The 18,964-nt window shown below is 37.0% G+C and overlaps 1 protein-coding gene across 2 annotated transcripts in view; it reads right to left on the reverse strand.

Annotated features, from left to right (window-relative positions):
• Tinag (tubulointerstitial nephritis antigen) overlaps positions 1-13,101 on the reverse strand; it is a 77,091-nt gene extending 63,990 nt beyond the window's left edge. For both annotated transcript variants that reach the window (XR_013111672.1, XM_034509170.2), the window contains exons 1-2: positions 12,679-13,101; positions 270-333 (exon numbers count right to left, since the gene is read on the reverse strand). Coding sequence is in view for 1 of the 2 variants with exons in the window: in XM_034509170.2 (XP_034365061.1) it covers positions 270-333; positions 12,679-13,036 (422 nt within the window). In the remaining variant the exon portion in view is untranslated. The remainder of the gene's footprint in view (positions 1-269; positions 334-12,678) is intronic.
• Between the last annotated feature and the right edge of the window lie 5,863 nt (positions 13,102-18,964).

Consider the following 18,964-nt stretch of genomic DNA (forward strand, 5'->3'; position numbering starts at 1 on the left):
GCAGCCCATCCAAACATTTATAACTTAGAATATACTTCATGAGTATTTGCAATATGAAGGCTTACTATAAAACCATCAAATTTGAAGCTTGCATTAAATACATGCATAATTACATCCAAAATTGTTTTCATGCTTCTGAAACTGTTTCTCTTAGAGAATGTGACTTTTGTCTAGATGTGTTTAGGTGTATGCTTTAATGAGCAGATGCCCGTGTTCCCGGAGAAATACACAGGCGGAAGAGCCCTGACCTGTGTCACTTTGTTACTCACCAGGAGTTGCAGTTTTCTTTAACTACTGATCCTTCTTCATAATGCTGGCTACCTCTGGAGCAACCTGATAACAGGACATGCAAGCAAATGAGAATTCTGAGCCAAGTAAACCATAGCCGCGTGATATGCCATCTACGATTGTCATTAGTTGATGGAATGTGAAAAACTACTTAGTGCCAATCTGATGGCAGTCTCCATCTGGTTTCTTAGGTCTATTTGATCTATGGATCAAATTCCTTTGTGCTTGTTCTGGGAGGTTTTGTTTTTATTGCTGTGCATTTCATCCCAAAACAGATCGATGTGGACTCTATGAAGAAGAGGCAGCAGAGAGATTATAAGAACCAGAGGTTGTGACTGACTTCAAGAAGCAAGTGTCTTCCAGGCACAACAGGCACAGATATAAATATAAATTCACAAAAATTGTAGCAGTACCCAGGTTCAAGCCAGGTAAGATACCAGCACTGAGAGGGCCAATGGACATGGGATCTTACTCCTAATTAAGAAATAATTTGCAATTGATAGATGCTTACAAAGGAAAATTAGTGTTCTACAATGCAGTGTCATGGGGTATATCAAGTGCACTCCAGGGCAGGCCCCATGCTCAAGAGCAGTACAAACGGACTCCATGTTGTTTTGTGTGTAAGATTTTTGTTTTTTTTTTTTTTTTTTTTTTTTTTTTTTTGCTATTGTTGTTAGGACATGTTGTCTTATTGTGTTTGTTTTGATTTTCTATTTTATGGGGCTTTTTGAGTGAGTGAGAGAGAGAGAGAGAGAGAGAGAGAGAGAGAGAGAGAGAGAATGTGTAGGGAGGTAAAGAATGTGCGGGAGAAGCTGGGGGAATGAAAAACATTAAAATATATACAAGAAATATTTAAATAAAAGAAGAGAAATAAGAAAAAAAGATCCAAATGCTTCTTAACTATTTACTAAAATTGGCTTTAATTGGTTTATAAGATTACACAAATTATCCAAAAGGGACTGATAATGAATTGCAATAATATGGAAACTGTTAGCAAAGTATCATGAGAGTAGTATCCAGGTTACAAACTAGGTCAGTTTTAAAAAATAAATTTTTCAGAAACTTAAAATCAATGCTGAATTAGCAAAATGAACTCCCCTTTCTATAATGGAACATTTTAAAACAAACGTATAGTATTGATTTATAATATCAATTGCCCTGAATTTGGCAATAGAAATTATAATCTTCTTACATTGATAGGGGTCAACACATTTCAAAAAGACCCCAGGAGATTTGATTCAACTGCTACTAGTCACAATGTCATAGACAACTTCTTATTTAAAACCCTTTGATTTAAACACATGAAAGTTTCCACTGATACTCTGTTTAATGAACTAAAGCTCCAAGTATCTGCAAATCTGCACTCCTTTTCCATAGAGAATTTGCTATTTCCATAATCATTGACTGGGCTCTCCTGACCAGACATTTTGTAATAAAATAAACTCAAGTAAAGAGGAGATTTAACTTTAAATTAAGTTTATTATTTAATTACACCACAGGTGAGGTAGTTTTAATAATGAAGCAGTATAGCTATTATTACCGGAATAAAGAACCAGACAGTGCCATGAGATAAAGAATTCTAAGACTGGAGGTTGGTATCAGTAGTTAAGTACTTACTTAACACACAGAAAGGCTTCCATTCTGCTTTGTATATTTTAGGTTAAATCTAGGCTAGGCATCTAAATGGAGGTATTGATAGTAGTTCATAGAAATCCAAAAATTATATATATGTGTGTGTGTGTGTGTGTGTGTGTGTGTGTGTGTGTGTATCCTACTTAGTAGTGTGTTTAGGCAAAAAAAAGTTGTCCAGGACTGAGCTCAATGAACTCCAGATGAGAAACATTCAGAAGAATCTGGAATGAATGGCCTGTAAGGAAATTCACCAGAGGTTAACAGAAAGAACAGAATTTTCTAAGAACAAAATGGCTGCTTTGTTGGTTATGTTGTTGTTGTTGTTGACTTGATACATCCAGGGTCAGCTCAATTGGGAAAATGACTCCATAAGAGTAGCCTATAGGCAGGTCTGAGAGACAGTTTTGGTTAATAATTTATGTGGAACGGCCAACCCCACTGTAAGCAGTAACACTCTAGGCAAGTAGCATAAGAAAACAAATGGAAAAACCCACAAGGAGCGAGCCAGCAAACAGTCCTCTTCCATGCCTTCTGTTTTAGCTTCTACCTCTGGGTTTCAGCCTTGAATGCCTGTCCTGACCTCCTGGGATGAGTGATATAAACTATCAAGTGAAATACACCCTCTCCTCTCCAAGCTTCCTTTTTCATGCTGTTTATCACTGTTCATCAAGCAATGGGAAACAAACAAGTATAGCTGGTCATGTACAGTATCAGGCAGAGATCAAGAGCAAGAAAGCAGAGATCTGGGCATTGCATCCAATACTGGAGAAGTCACCAGTGGGCTTATCCAGAAAGGATCAGCAGAGCAGCAAACAGTGAGATCCTTTCGGTATGAGGTGATGAGCAACTTGAAAAATAGAAAGCAAATTTTTTTCTTTAAGATATTTTGTCATTAAATGGTCAAAGGAAAATAAGATAGAACTTAAGAACAGAGTCAAGGAAAAGCCTTTCTAATTTTTAATTAAAGTATTTGAAAATTACATTTAGAAAATTGATAGTTGAGGAAAAGGGAGAGGAAGAATATTGTAGTATAAAAGAGAAATTGAGCCGGAAAGGAATACAGGACTCCAAGCTCGTGAGAAAGACTCAGTTCATCTGAAGCTGGGACCAAGATAGAACTAAGATGATGAAGCTAATCCTTTGATGATGGAGACATAAAACAATTCCTTTTTTTGTTTTGTTTTATAAAATGTGTATGAAGTATCTCTGAGTGAGTTCAGCAAATTGTTCATACATATCACAGTTTTGTAAAGAGCATTACATTAAATTAAAAGTAAATCTAATGACTATTGAAATTAAGAGAGTCTTATGACTTCAAAAGCTTCTAGAATTAGACATATCAATTATTTGGAGAGGGAAATAGTTGGTCCTATTGCTTCAAGAAAAGATAATAATATGATGTATGTGATTTATTTTAAAATACTCCATCACAGTGTGTTATAAATATCTGTGCAGGCTGAAGCTACACTGTAGGAAAGACTGTCACTTGCTGTAATCAGAAGTCTGCACCCTAGGGCTATGCACTAGCATGCATTTTAAGATGTCAGACTTGAGGGTGGCTGCTTTGTGTGCTTACATTATCAACATGTTCAGCGGCAGAACTAGCAGAGTGAAGATAAAACTTGGATTTTGTTGGTAAAATTAGCAGCTTGATACTGAACACAGTAGGTCTAAAACATACACTAGTTAATAATGCTCAGTTTAGGTAGTTAGCTAACATGTTTCAATGTCACAGTATACCTCTCACATCATTAGATAAATATGGTTCATATTTATCTAATATTTCTTCAGGACACATCATATAAAATAATGGACCCAGTCCTTTCAGATTGATCTTTATCCTGTATGCTGTGACAACTTTTAAGATTTGACAATTTGATAATTTGCAAGGATAATAGGACCCAACCTCTGTAATAGTGTCGCATATTCCTCCAGTATTTTTCTCTTTTTAAAGAAATGAATTCCTAATAACACAGAGACTTGAAATTTCACTCAGATTACAGAGCTATTTTTAATCAGGGTATTTTGGGGGTAGGTTGATATATGTAGGGAAATTTGAAAAATTCATTGTGACTGATCTTCATTCAAATAAGGTTAAGGAGGTTGCAAAGGGATAAAGGAATTCATACAACTCAAAACTTCAAATATGACAGGGATCCACATATATGCATATATGTCACTGACTCATATACATACATATACATATGCATGTTTGTATATGTATGTGTGTATGAGTACACATGTGTATATGTGTGAACATATGGTCTCCATGTTAGTTGTGTTTTGAAGGCTAATACTGTTTTGTTTTCTACTTGATATTTGAAATCCTGAAGTTACTAGAAGTTATCATAGGATATGGTGCTGTGCATAAAGAAGAAAGGGATATAGCTAATGTATGTTATACTTCTACTTATCAAAGTTACTGTATTTATCGTTAGTCTTTAAGATAATGTAGAAGTTCAATGTTTTTATTTAAACAGTTCTCACAGCAGAAATAAAAAAGGCTATATAACTAGGTCATGTTACTCATAATCACTAAGTAAACATGTAGCATGGTAGAGAAAAGCTGCTTTGGATACAGAAAATAGTGGAAATGATGCACTATTTTCTTTTCTTTTAGTTCATTTTACACATTTCTTCAATTTCATGCAGAACTCTTTCAACAAATTATTTCTCAAGATAATGCAAAACAAGAGGAAAAATGTATCTTTCTTGAAAGCAATTACAGTCTAATGTGAACTCTTTGCTACTAACTAAAATGAGTAATTGCTTCTATGCATAATGAATGGTCTAAAAGCTATCCCTGGAACATAAATTCTACCTAAAATATAAGTGAGTAGAAATACTTGCAATATTCCCTCTCAAGCAATAATGAATGTTGAAGAGATAAAAATCACTTTTCAGAATGAACTATATGTTTTAAATAGGCAAAGTCTGGATATACGTTAGTATGTTAGCAGCAGTATAGCTGTCTGTGTCAGCAGTATGGGGGCTGACACCTTTAATCTCCCAAAGTAGGAGAAAGGCTGCGGCAGGAGGCTTGCTGTGAGTTTAAGGCTGCTCTGTACTACACAGTGAGGTATAGTCCAGCTCGGATTTCAAAATGAGACTCTGTCTACTTTGTCAATAAAGCTGAGTCATCTTATTTTATACTACTAATATGCAAGATGATATAATACTATTATGCTAGAGACCTGGGTCCCTAATAATCAGAAAGCAGAGGCAAGAGACTTGACTAAGTCCAAGCATTCAAGCCTAGCTTGGGAAACAAAACAAACTCCTATCTCAAAGTAGGAGATAATTATATTTCATTGAAATTATGACTTAAATAAAAAGGCAAAGCATCTAGATAATCATGCTTTTACATGATTCTTAATATTTCAGAGACTGCCATTCATAAGGATATATGATATTTCTACTCATTTACAATGTTCTAATTGTTTTTATGCTAAAAATTTCTCACTTGTATAGACCATAAGCTTCTCAAGATGTGAGGTTTTATAATTCTCTCTTATTAGCATAGCTGTGCTAAGTTCATGAAGAGATACATTGCAAGCTTTAAATACCACCAACAGCTTCTGTCAAGATGTTGCCTTGAAAAAAGATGTAAGCATTACCTATTGAAACTTGGAGAATTACAGCACACTACTTTATAAATATATTTTAATAATGACCTTCAGCATGAAAATCATGGCTCTTAAAATGTGTTTATTCTTTAAAGTTATACAGACAATGAAGTATAGGCAACATGAGAAAGCTGGGAGAGGTAGCCTTCCCTACAGAAGAGCAAACCAACCATCTCTCCAGTGCCAATTAATCAGCTCTAAAATCATATATACCAAAAACATTTATATGCACTGAGAATCTTACATTTATAGATAGATGATAGATAGATAGATAGATAGATAGATAGATAGATAGATAGATAGAAAGATAGATAGATAGATAGATAGATAGGTAGATAGATAGATAGAAATACACTAACAACTAATGGTAAAAAGGCCATGAATTTGAAAGAAGCAGGAAGGGATATACGGGAGAGAGGAAAGGAAATGGAGAAGTGTTGAGAATGGAGAAGTGTTGTAATTGTATTATAATCTCAAAAATAAAACAAACATAATGTTTAAAGTATATCAGAATAAAATTATTACTTGGTGAATATGGCATTAAAATATGTAAAAAAATTTCTAGATATCAACCAAATACTATTAGAACCAATATTTGATAGGAGTGGAACTTGAAGAAGAACCCATAACCACCACCTTACTAAGTCAATATAATCTCTAACTATATTTGTTTTTATACCAAAAAAATATGGTTGGCCTTTCCTCCCTATTTAGGAAATGGCTCTTTGAAACAGACACCGTCACAGAGAAATAAAACTGATCAACATGCAGATTTGTGAAGCTGAGTTCCAACTACATCTACAACACAACTCCTGCACCTAAGGCTCAGGGACCATTATGAAGAATGGACATAAGACAATAGAATTCAAAAGATTGGGGAGTTTGCTGTGAGGTTGTGTCTCCTAGCAATGTCAGAAGTTATACCACAATGTCTGATCAACATGACTGCCCAAACATTGGCTTAGCAAGGATGAAACAAATAGGTATGCTAACATGGAGAGGGAAAAGTCCATGAGGCCTTAACCCTACACAAAGAACTATAGGCAACTAAGGGATACTGAGAGAAAGAGAAATATTATTCCCCAGGGAATACCAAATTGGTCAGCCCTGAAAACATATACATTAAAGTAGCATCATACAGACTGAGTAGGTTACACTTATGTACTTAGAAATATATTCCTAAATACATATACACATAGATATAGATAGAAGATATAGGTGAGAGAGATCAACAAAAAATGATAAAGGAGGTCATGAATTTAAACAGAAGCAAAGAGAGATATATAGAAGAGTTTGAATATAAGAAACTTAAGAGGAAATAGATGTCATTATATTATGCTCTCAAAAATAAAAGAAATAATTTTAAAATGTATTCTATAAAATATAGAAATAAGATTATTGTTTAATTTCATGATTATGTCATTCAAAAACATGAAAAGTTTCTGGGAATCAATCCAATACTAACTGAATCAATATTTGGTAGGGTCCTTAGTAGTCTTCCTCTTCATGTGCTGTAACTACAACACATGCAATAAGCACCATGCCCCTTCAATAGCTGCCTATACAATCCATACAGAGTAACTACCCTATTAAACAATGAAACACAAAATAATGGACGGATTAAAGCTTGAAGGATACTTGGAACATTCTTCCATGCAATAGTAAGTGCTCAATAGTATTAACTCCCAGGAAGCAGAATAGAAGGGTTAGTGGGATGGTTGGAAACATAATACTTAAGAAAATCTGTTAAGCATCAAATATGTGTGGTAAGTGGTAAGTGAATTATCATGTAATTTGAATTTATAAGTTTCTTTCACAATCATTTCAGCAATGATAAAATAGGTAAATCAAACTACAAAGACAACTCTGACCCTTTCACTTTTCAAGAAATTTCTGTCATTCAAACCTAAAATTCATAAGGTAATATTCCAGGGTTACAGTTATGTAAGTTGGGCTTTGTACACAGCCAGAACTTCTACTCAAAGAACTTATAGGTGCCTTTGCATAAAATTTTAAAAAGAGACTCAAATAAGAAATAGGGGTTCTGAAATATGTTTGATTAGAAACTGCATGTGTTCCCAAAAGATGACATCTATACTCACTTCCAGGAGACAGACTCAGCTTCACCAAGCCTTCCAGCTCCCCAAGGGTGACTAATAATTTACAGTCCATAGTCAAATCACTGATTTCAAGTGTATCCATATTAGCAGGATTTTTTCTGTTACAAAATTACATTGCCTTCAATAATGAGAGTTTCATCTCTTCAGTTTCTTTTGCATATTTTTTAAAAGCATTGACAAATACATTCTTATCTAGTAGTTGTGAAGATAATTTACATGACCTGTTACTAGTCTTTAAAAACGCAGCACAAATTTCCCCATTATGCATAAAGTTTATTGTGTATTTTCTTCATTGCAATAATTAATTGCATTATTATTATTTCTAAAAAGTGAATTGGGAAATTTTTCCAGGTAGTATCTGAAAAACCATGAAAATATAGATTTGTCTAAAATAGAAAGAACTAACTTTAAACATAATCCTGAGTCTAGAGCTCAATGGTAGAGGGCTTACCTAGGACTTACCTAGCATACCTAGATACTGAGTTTAATCTTCAATAGTGCAAAAATTCCAAAATTTACATAATTACATAGCTATTGTAGAAAAAAATATTTCATATAAAGACTTCTTCAAATATTCTTAGTAAGAAGAGACATACTCTATACTGTTTGATAGAACATCAAACTTTACAAGGACAGTGATCTCAAAGCAGATCTTCTGGTGGTTCCTAGAGACCAGGTAGAATAGGACCAGGGAGACACAGATGGTGGATTAGTGCTAATATGTCAAAGTGCATAGGAGCAGGAAGTCCTGATGTGCTATTGCACAGCAGGGTGACAGCAAAAATAATGTATCTGCATGTCACATTTGGTAGAACAAAGGCTTTTGAATGTTTTAACCATAAACAAATGATAAATACCAAACTTGATTTAAATATTATATAATACATATGTGTACCAAACACATCATACTGTACCCTTAATACTTACAATTTTTTATGTCAATTCAAAACTAAATTTAATTTAAATAAAAATTTTAAATTTTAAACAATTATTCCCATAGTTTTAGCTTATTTCAAGTAACAAGCTAACTTATTTTAAAGAACTAAGTACCTATCCTGTCATCCTAGAAAGAAAAAAAGTAAACAAATAAGTAAACTGGCTGTTCTAGATGTTAAGAAAAAGTAGAAAGCTGTAGATAGTCAAAAGCAAATCACGAGAAGAAACGCAAATCACGAGAAGAAACACAAATCATGGGAAAAAAAAAAGCCAACATGAGATAGGAAGAAAAATTCAAACCCATCAGTAATCTGGGGAGAAAGCCAGTTTTCACTGCTCATCTAAGGAAATCTTATAGTATGGGGCATTAAAAATACGGTGTAAATGAATTTGCATTCAGTGCCCCACTGGGACTATCGGACAGGGACAGACAATCTGGAGAGCCAGGTAGCAGTACTCAGTCTACGTCATTGCATGTCCCTTTTCTAGGAATCTCACATGCTTGTTTGTTTTATTGTTCTTTTTGTCACACAATTACAGGAAAAAGATATGCAAAAAGGGAGACATAAAAACCAGGGGATGCAAAGGAGTCCTGTGCAGTGCTATCTTCTGAAAATGGCATTGTCCTTGTACCCATAAACTCACAGAAGCTATATGAGACCTGCCCATAAAGGTTCTATCACAGAGTGAGAAGGGGCATATGAGGCCCAAATTCTTGAAAGCTATAGGCTTTAATGTCTACCCAGGACAGAGGAGTCACTTCTCTCAATGATGCAGCCACTAGTAAGTAACTCTTGCTTCAGTAGTTAAGCCCCACTTAGGCTCATGCAGGCAAGCCTAACTAAATACAGTGGGCACATACAAATGAGAACAGGAGAAGGATTGGATAGGAAGAAGAAATTCCATGATTGGGAAATGAAAATTAGAGGTTAATTGGGGGAGGAGATGAGCAAAATATATGTATATCTATAATACCTTAAAAGGGTAATTTAAATAAATGTAAATTAGTTTAGGCTGTTGAGACCAATGCATTTTTAAAGATTATTATTTTATAAGATGGAATACAACAAATAGAATGATTTTCAATAAAGGCAGTTAACATTCAATTAACTTTTAAAATATTATAAACATTATATAATAACCAGGGTTCACTGTGGATGTTGTTACTCTGGGTAACTTTTACACATACACTAAAAAATGATAAAAATTTTACTCATGTCACTTTGTAACACAAAAATTGGATCTAGTAGGACTGTACATACACAAAGACTGATTTTTTGACAGTGTGGATGTGCAGGAGACTCTCCACCATGGACTTTCTGTGGCTGCCAATACCCATTCATCATGAAGAGAACAGAAAGGGAAACAAAGGGACAATCACAGAGGTCTAGACATGCACAGAGACAGAAACAGATTCTAAAACTTCATCTGTCTGAACAGAGTAAGAAAGACCCTTGTCATTGACAGAAGGTACTTTAAAGAAATTAATAATTCAGATACATAAAATCATCCCACACAGTTTATAATGACATGTTAAATATATTAAATCCTAAATGGACTTTAATTAACTCAATTGTCTCTGTCTAAAGATAATACAGAAGAGAAATAACATATTTCATTTTGCTAAAAAGTATCTATAGGGCCAGACACACATTTACAGACAGGACGTATGCAATATGAGACTTGTGTCCTTAGTGCAATACCATGTCCTTATGGAACCTTCCTCTCCCTCCTGCCTAATTACTGATTGAGTCTGGACTATGCAGTTTCTTATACATCCATCATGTACATATTATATTTCCTCATGGAGATAAATACAGCCCACTCCACCTATCCTCAGGATGACCCACTCAGTTCTTAAGACTCAGTTCCAATGTCCTGGGTTCTAGCCAAGTGAGTATATTCTTGCCACAATTACTGCCTCTGGATGTCATTAACTTTTCTAAGGCCCTCTAGGTTAAGACTGTATCTTTCAAATTTTCTGCCTTTCCACCATCTGAGCATAATTGCTGCAAGGCTTGTCCCTGCTACCTTGTTTCTTCATCCTCCCATACCACCTAAAATCTGAAGCATACATATATTCAGGAGCAGAGCCAAAAGTTAGGATTGGAACACGTTGCCAATAAATTATCAAGAGCTTCAAGATGGCACTGACTGAGCTTGAGAGTCTTCTGAGAATGGGAAGTCTTTGACTCTACTGTTACATGTCTAAACATCTAAGACGCTTCACCCTTCTTTAATGTCCCATTTTCTGATGAGTTCTAGTAAACAAATGTGATCTCAAACTCCCAAAACGGCCTGAATGTTCTCATGTACAACAACTTATAGTCACTTCCCAAACTGATCTCCTGTCCTCACCCTTCCCTTATCAGGATTATATGGAAACCAGGTTTTTCTTCCAGTTTATAAATAGTGCTGTGATCTTCACAGTCAGGTTTGTAAATACTCTTGTTCAACCTGGTTTCTGACTCAGCTTCTTCTATCATGTGGCAGTTTATATGCTTTCTCTTACTGGTCCTCTGACGAGACAGATAGCGTATATCGCTTGGTACATATTAATATTTTCTTGGGTTAGACTTTCTCAGGGCACTTGGTTTGTATGTGAGTGCATTGTGTTGGGAGTCACCACCTGACTTTTGAAACAGGGTTTGTCACTGATATGGAACAGGTATAGTAGGTTATCTAGCCACTGAGCTTCTTATATTTACCTACCCTTCTCTCTCCAGACCAGGAATCATAAACACCTGCCACCAATCCTATTTTTTCTATGAAGCTTCTGGATGCCAAAGGCAGGGCCTCATCTTACAGCACAAGTGCTTTAATCATCTAAGCTATTCCCACAGTTCAGAGGAATACTCTTGTTTTCTTCAAAGAACGCATCACTATTTGCAGCTACTCAGTAAATTTCCTAAAGTTTTCCCTACTCATCCTACTTCGTTGATGTTCATAATAGTAAGACCTTTCACAATACCTGGCACAACAGGGATACTTGAATTGTAGAAGGAAAACTAGATTTTTTCATACCTAGGAAAGTATCTGCCGCTTTGTAAAGTGAAGGAAATGCTTACTGAGATGTCTGTTGGTAACATGAAAGCTGGAGCTAATTGAAAACTCTGTGGACAATTCTAAACAATAAACATACATTTAAAGAAAACTTCTTAAAACTTATAAACAGGGTGAGTTTATTGAAAATAAGAGTGGTCAATACCATCTCTATTTTGAAATAGGATTTTTAAATGCTTTCTAACTACAAGTTCTAGTCCCATTTAAGTGGTGTGCTAGGGTTCTTCTGATTGACTGCAAACTTCTGATGAAGAGATTTGATGCTGCAAGAACTTGTATAGAGTACATTTGTCCACCACGTACCCTATGTCCATTTGTTGTAGCAACTTCCCCGAGTCAATATCCATTCTCCTTTAATTGCATCTGTGTGGAAAATACCACAATTCTATTTATCTTCCTACACACTGCTTCTCTTGAACTTTTGGGTCCTAGATTTTTATAAGAATGTTTTATGTGACCCTCCTTTCTCTTTAATGATCCTTTTTAGACAGACTCTTATGCAGCCCAGGCTGTCCTCAACATCGCTGTGTAGCTGAGGGTGGCCTTGTACATCTTGTCATCCTTCCTCTACCTCTAGGGTGCTAGGATGACAGATATGTGCTGCCAGTGTCACGTTTGTGCAATGCTGGGGATCAATCCCATGTCTTCATACATGCTAAGCAAGCATTCTACCAACTGAATCATGTTCATACCCATTTCCAAAGTGGTGAAATAAGACAAAAATGTACTTGAAGAATTTATTATCCTTAGGCAAAAGTACTTACTAGTTTTATTTTGTTTTAATTAATTTTGATGTCATTACTAATACCATGAACACTAATTCTAAGGGGCAGGGAAAAGAAAGGAGAGGAGAAGAGAGAAGAGGAGAGGAGAGGAGAGGAGAGGAGAGGAGAGGAGAGGAGAGGAGAGGAGAGGAGAGGAGAGGAGAGGAGAGGAGAGGAGAGGAGAGGAGAGGAGGAGAACATTGTCAGATCTGAATACTAGGATAATTTTCAAACATTCCCAAAGCCTACCTTCCGGGTCTAAAGGATCTTGGAGAGGAGGCCCTTCTTTTCCTTCACGGCAGAATGACTTGTAATCAGGACAGCAATCAGAGGTGTCCCGCTCACAGAAGCTGTCACAGTAGCACAGTGCATTGGCCTCATAGAACTGGGTGACACAGGTGTCATCTCTAGCTTCACAACAGCCAAAGCGCCTACAGTATTCCCCTTGGAAAATGGCCCTTTTGTGCCGAGTACCTTCAAAAATGGTGTGATTTCTAGTGAAACTCGGCCCTGGATCCACTTCTCCTTGAGATAAATAATGAGTCTCTGTACAGCAGGTTTCTGCTGTCAGATAGAAGAAGATTAAGATCTTAGATCCAGTCCACATTATTGTTTGTTGGCTCAGCTTCCTCTTTTAGCTATATCCGATTCTTTTAGCCTTGGGGTGGTTTTTTTTTTTTTTCTTTGAAGCTTGATCAGTAATCATCAGGATAGCTCAGCCTGGACCTTGAGACTCATTCTTTGCTTGAGTCTCTTGTGGTTAAACATTAATCAAAAAACTTACAATGTTTGCACAAGATAATACAAGCATTAGAAATAGACCATTATAATTTATTTAAGGTTTAAAAAAGTATATATCTCATACAATGTTACAAGGTTTATGTGATCATAACACACACACACACACACACACACACACAAACACCATCTAAGATCTTAAGTATAAATGATACATGGAGTATTGCTTGTCCTTCAGAAAATCTAGGTTGTTAAATCTAAGAAAACAATCCCTGGTATACGTATGTCCCAAAACATGGATATAAAAGCACTGGCTAGGTGCAGAACATTCAAAAGCCAAAAATACAATTACTCATTTCACCTGCTTACCTAATGACTAAACCCAGGCTCCTCCAATGTCACCTGCTGGGAACTGTCCCACGGACAGCAGTTCCTCTGAATAACACACACACTGGCAGGCTGGATTCATCTCTCATCTGTACCTCATTTACCTATCACAGGCATTTCAATGTCTAGGCTTGCCAAAGCCCTAGTCAGCAAGAATACTCTGACTTTGACCTTACTTCTCCCCACCCCAGTCTCTACCTCAAGTTAATGTGGGAACTCAACACTCTGGGAAGCATTTGTAGCCAAGAAAAGCCAGGTCTCCCTGCTAAGCAGCTGTGGGGGAGAGAGCCATAAGGCACACTTAGAGGTCAAGATGTCTGGCATTCTGTGAAGCTATGCATTTACAGTGGATTTTGCCAGACTGTATTTATTCATTAACTACAATAACTACCTTTGGATGTGGGATAAATAACCAGAAGGCAATGAATCAGCAAGACTGGCTAGGTAAGCTACTGAGAAGGATCTCCCTTAGCAATCAGAGACCTGGACTTCCATTCCCAAGCAACTTACTGGCCTATGGATCACTATTTACTTATCTACTCCTTGATTATTTTCCTATAAAACAAGGGTTCTTCCTCTCAGTGGCTATTTGATAACTTAGAACTATCATCAGTATACTTCCTGATCTTGCTCTGCCTGTGATTTATCGGTCTGTTCCTCATTGCGACACTTCCTTTGGATAGTGAAAAGGATTTTTAAAAAGTGTAATTCTTTCTATGTTTAAAAGATTCTTCACCATCTTGGTATTGCTACCCTGTCTCCAGTCTGACCTCCTGCCTAGTAACTGGTGATTCTACCTTTTTACCTAGTATTCAGTCAGCAAATTTCCCTACCATGTATGCGGTCCTTGGTACTATCACTAGAACCCAATCACACTGATGACCTGCATCTTGTTTTCCAAAATGGCTAAATTTATTCACCCTTCTACCAGCAGCATACAGTTCCCCTTTCCTCCATATCATCACAAATATTTGCTGTATTTTGTCCTTTTGATCATAGCCATATAATCAAAATATGAAAAGATGTGAGATAACCACTCATGGCTTTACTATTATTTACATGACAATAACTTTAAAATAATTTTCTGTACTAGCCACTTGTGTGTATTCTCTTGAGAAACATCTATTTATGCCTTTCTCCACTTATTTTTTTATTTTAACACAGTATTAAAGTATTTCTTTCATCATATTTAATCCATGAATTAATTTTTTCTTGGTGGATTTTATTATGATGACATCCATGTGTGATTATCATGCACGTGCATTATCTTTACCCTCAAGTGCCCTCTTTTCTCCACGTACCTTCTCACTGCACCCTTTCCTCCATATGGTCTCCCTTCTACATTCATGCAGTATGTGTGTGTGTGTATCTTATTTATAGGTGAAAACATAGAATATGGTCTTTAAACATTAACCCACACAATGTTAGGGAGTGTTTAGATACAGATCTCAAACAACACCCTAAAAAATTGGCTTTTAAATACCATGTTCTACCAGCATGTGGAAATGCTCTTTCTGGGACCCATATCAATACCATATCACATGGGAAGCTCTGTTGTGAGTAGAATGGACATAATTATCTTAATGTGCTTGTGTATGGCATTTTATTAAATTTAAATTAATTTAAATTTAAATTAATCCCCAGTTTATCAGTCTTATAAATACATATTCTTCTGATAATATCTTATTTTACCTAATACATGACCTCTAAATTAATGCTTTTCATTTTGTGAGAGGAATCCTATGCTGAAAATGTTCTCTGCAATGAACATTCTACTAGGGTTTGACTCCCTTAAATCAGTAGTTCTCAGCAAAGGATGATTTTCTCCATAGGAGTTAGGGAGGGTCTGTTTAAATTTTCATGTTCTAGCTGTGGAGATGCTGTAGAGTGAAAAATTATAAACGCCATCTTATGAAATATGTGTAAATTTTTCGCCTTAGACCTTGGGCAGAAAAGCACCTGCAAGCAGGTTTGGGTCCATCTAATTAGTTACAGAGGAGGGGGGAGTTACAGTACAAAGGCCTGTTAAGAACATCCCAGAAACTGACTGGCCAAGGGAAGAACTACACCCTGCCCCATGGTATGGCCTACTAGTGTTCAAAAAAGGTAAAACATCCAATCCTGCGCACCCGCGCGAAAGTTCGATTTTTCCCTACCCCGCCCATATATAAGCGCTATGCCCCTGAGCCACGAGGTCAGTCCCTCTATCCCCTATGTGAGATATGGGGATATGGGCTGGCCCAGAGCTCTGATTTAATAAACCACCTCATGTGCTTTACAGCAAGACGGTCTCTCGTGTGTCCTTTGGGTGCGTGCTATCCTGTGACTTAAGTGGACCCCTTTCTGGGGAGTCCCGGACCTTTCAATGCTGCTGGCGTTTACTTGGTGTACAGTAGAGAGGGTTAATGCTAAGCATCCTGGAATACACAGAGTCTGTAAAGTGCTTATGTTCAGTTTGAGCTTCTGTAAAGTTCCAGCAGATAGACAACCAACAAGTGGCTTCATCTCGAAAGTGACTAATGAAATGGTACGTATTTCCAGAGAGAGCCACCTGTTATCAGTGGTTTTGTTGGGGATTGATGGGGATTTTTCAATTATGAGGCAAAGGGTTAGGAAGAAGTTGGGGGGCTAGAACAGAAAGGTGGACCTGCTGAAATAACAGACCCGAGTGGCCTACATTCTGTCAGTACTCTTTTACTAGGTAAACATTTTTCACTGATTGGGAGGGTTTCTCGGTAAGAGAGGCTAGGTAACATGAACTCACCTCAGTGTGGCGGGTTTCACCTTTATCCTGACAAGAGATCTGGGATGGATCATGAGTTCTTGAAGACTGGTTGGCCTGGAAAGATACCTAAAGCCTTGCAAGTGAAGGGATCTTTCCTCACATGTTGACTTTTCAACTCAATATTGAGGTGGCCTATTTCTCCTCCACGGAGTTGACTCACTGTTTTAGAATGAAGAATTTTAGTGACTACAGAAAACATATATACAGTATTGTGTGATCACATATGATCTTTAAAGCTCTCATTGATGATAGAGGTTATAACCATCATTCATTTTTTTTAGTGTGTATGATATATTTAGTTTTATAAGTTAGGTATCAAGAGACTAATCAAGGTCACACAAAATATTTGCTCAGAGAACAACTTGCTGCCCCATCTGTTCTTCTGTCTAAACATTCGCCTGAGTCTCTTATTTGAAACCTGGCCTCCATCCATGACATCAGAAAAAAAAATTGTCCCATGTCTTTTACCAAGACAGTATGATCTTTGAAGAAGAGGGAATATGGTGGAGGTGGGTGGCAGAGGTAGAGATCGAGGCAAGGATAATGAGTTTTGTTAATTCGTTAATTGTGTATTATAAAAGTGTTCAAGTGTTGAAAGAATTTTCTTGTGCAGAATTATGATCATTAATGTAAATCCAGTATCAAATTATACAATGCTGATGAAAGCTGAAAAATATCTACAACTTCACGTACCCATCAGATGGAAAAGGGGAGCGTACCATGCAATTCTGGATGCTGGTTGAGCTCTGAGATTTTTGGCAGTCTTGTTGATAAACTTGATTATCTCATTATTATTAGATGGATGCTTTGGGTACCATTTTCCTCTTGTTTGATCAACGTCTTTTTCCAGTTATGTACTCACACAGAGCTATATAGTGTGATGATCTGTAAAACTGCATATTTAGACAAGCTAGATTGTCAACACAGAAACTTCAAATAGACCAATATGATGTGTTCTTTTGAGCCCAGAAGGAAGAGAGACTCCCTGAAGCCTTGCGTCACCTGTTCCTGGATTCTTACTTTTGATGAAAGGACTCCCAAAGAAACATTGTTTTCAACTCTTTGCTTCATTGTAGACTATGAAGCCCTTTTTTCAAATTCCATAATTACAAATCCTCTAAAGAAGCCAAAAATGAAACGGAAAATGAAGGGAAATTCACAAAGGAAATGTCAGGTAGCAGAGACAAAGGGCAGGAGAGACAAGGCCAGTGGAAAGCTCTTTGCAGAAGGAGGCTGCACATGTGAGTCAGAACAAAGTTTCACTTCAGAACTTGCGTTTTAATGTATTGGAATGGGAAGTAATGGAGAAAGCAAAGGCGTTAATTCTAGAAGTAAAAAATAAAATCTTTAATTAGTACTTCATTTCACAAGAAACACCTGAAAAGAAGAAATGGGCCTGATAGCTCAAACTAAACATGCCCAGCTCTTTTGGTATTATAATGCTTTGAAGAAGGTAAATACTAGTCATTCAGTTTTACTCAAAACATGTTAGGCAATGAAGATGTAGTGCATTAACTAGAGCATGTGCCTGGTGTTCAAAAGGCCCTGTGGAGAGCTCCCATCAAATACACGAAAAAAGGTTAATTTCAAACAAGTTCAAAATGCCATATCATATAATGATATGTGAATTAATGATCCTACTCCTTAAAGACTAGCCTAGGAGACCAGAAAGCAAACCTATTAAGAAACCATTTCAATGGTCCTTGTTAAGTTTTATTGCTGGGCATGTAAAAGGTTTTCACAAGGGCACAGAGAGAAATGTTGGGAAGCCCTTCTGGTGGATATTAGAAAAATAACACCAAGTGATATTACACATGAGGCTGTTTGTCATGCAAACTGTAGACAGAAGAAAAGAATACAACACACAGCACACCTGCAGAACTGATTAGCTACATAACTGCATCTTGAATGACATGCAGTATGAACACTGGGGACTTTAAAAGTAAAGAAGACATGCTTAATGTACTGTCACCCTTGTGTTCTATGTGACCCCTCATAGTTTCCCTAGAGGATCCATTGACTTTGCTTCTATATTGAAAGTCTAGCATGATTGTCAGCCACAGATACTCATCTCTACCACCTCTTAGAGGTTTCTTACCCCATGGTAAACTAGGCTCTCTAGTCACCCAGGTCCTAGAGGACATGTGTAGCCGCCTGCGGCCACAAGTCAAGTGGGTTCACCTGAAAGGGGGGCTGGGAATGAAAGGGACGGAGGGCGAGAAGAGATGAGGCCAAGACAAAATTCTCTGATCAAGGCCTGAAATTTAATAATTGGCTTTCACATATAAAGGGAAAGCCCCACCCTCCAGAGTCTCTTCTCGGCTCAGCCCAGGGGCTGGGCCAGGAGATAGCAGTCCGAAGGTGTCAAGGCTAGCTCAGCAGGCAGTCCATTCAGCTCAACTCCTGTGGCAGACTGCAGGTCTCCAATGCAGGCAGCTTCCCAAGTCCTTTGTTATTCGGATCTCTAGTGGTAAACAGCACGTTCGGTCTGCTCAACCTAGGGGCTGCTCAACCTAGACAGGTTGGCAGCGTGGGGGAAGGGCACAGACATGGACTTTATAAATAGCAGAGTTGATCATTCAGATACAACACTCCCAAACTTGATCATGACTTAGACACTTTCAA

The sequence above is a fragment of the Arvicanthis niloticus genome, chromosome 7 (assembly GCF_011762505.2).
Source record: "Arvicanthis niloticus isolate mArvNil1 chromosome 7, mArvNil1.pat.X, whole genome shotgun sequence".
Taxonomy (NCBI): Eukaryota; Metazoa; Chordata; class Mammalia; order Rodentia; family Muridae; genus Arvicanthis; species Arvicanthis niloticus.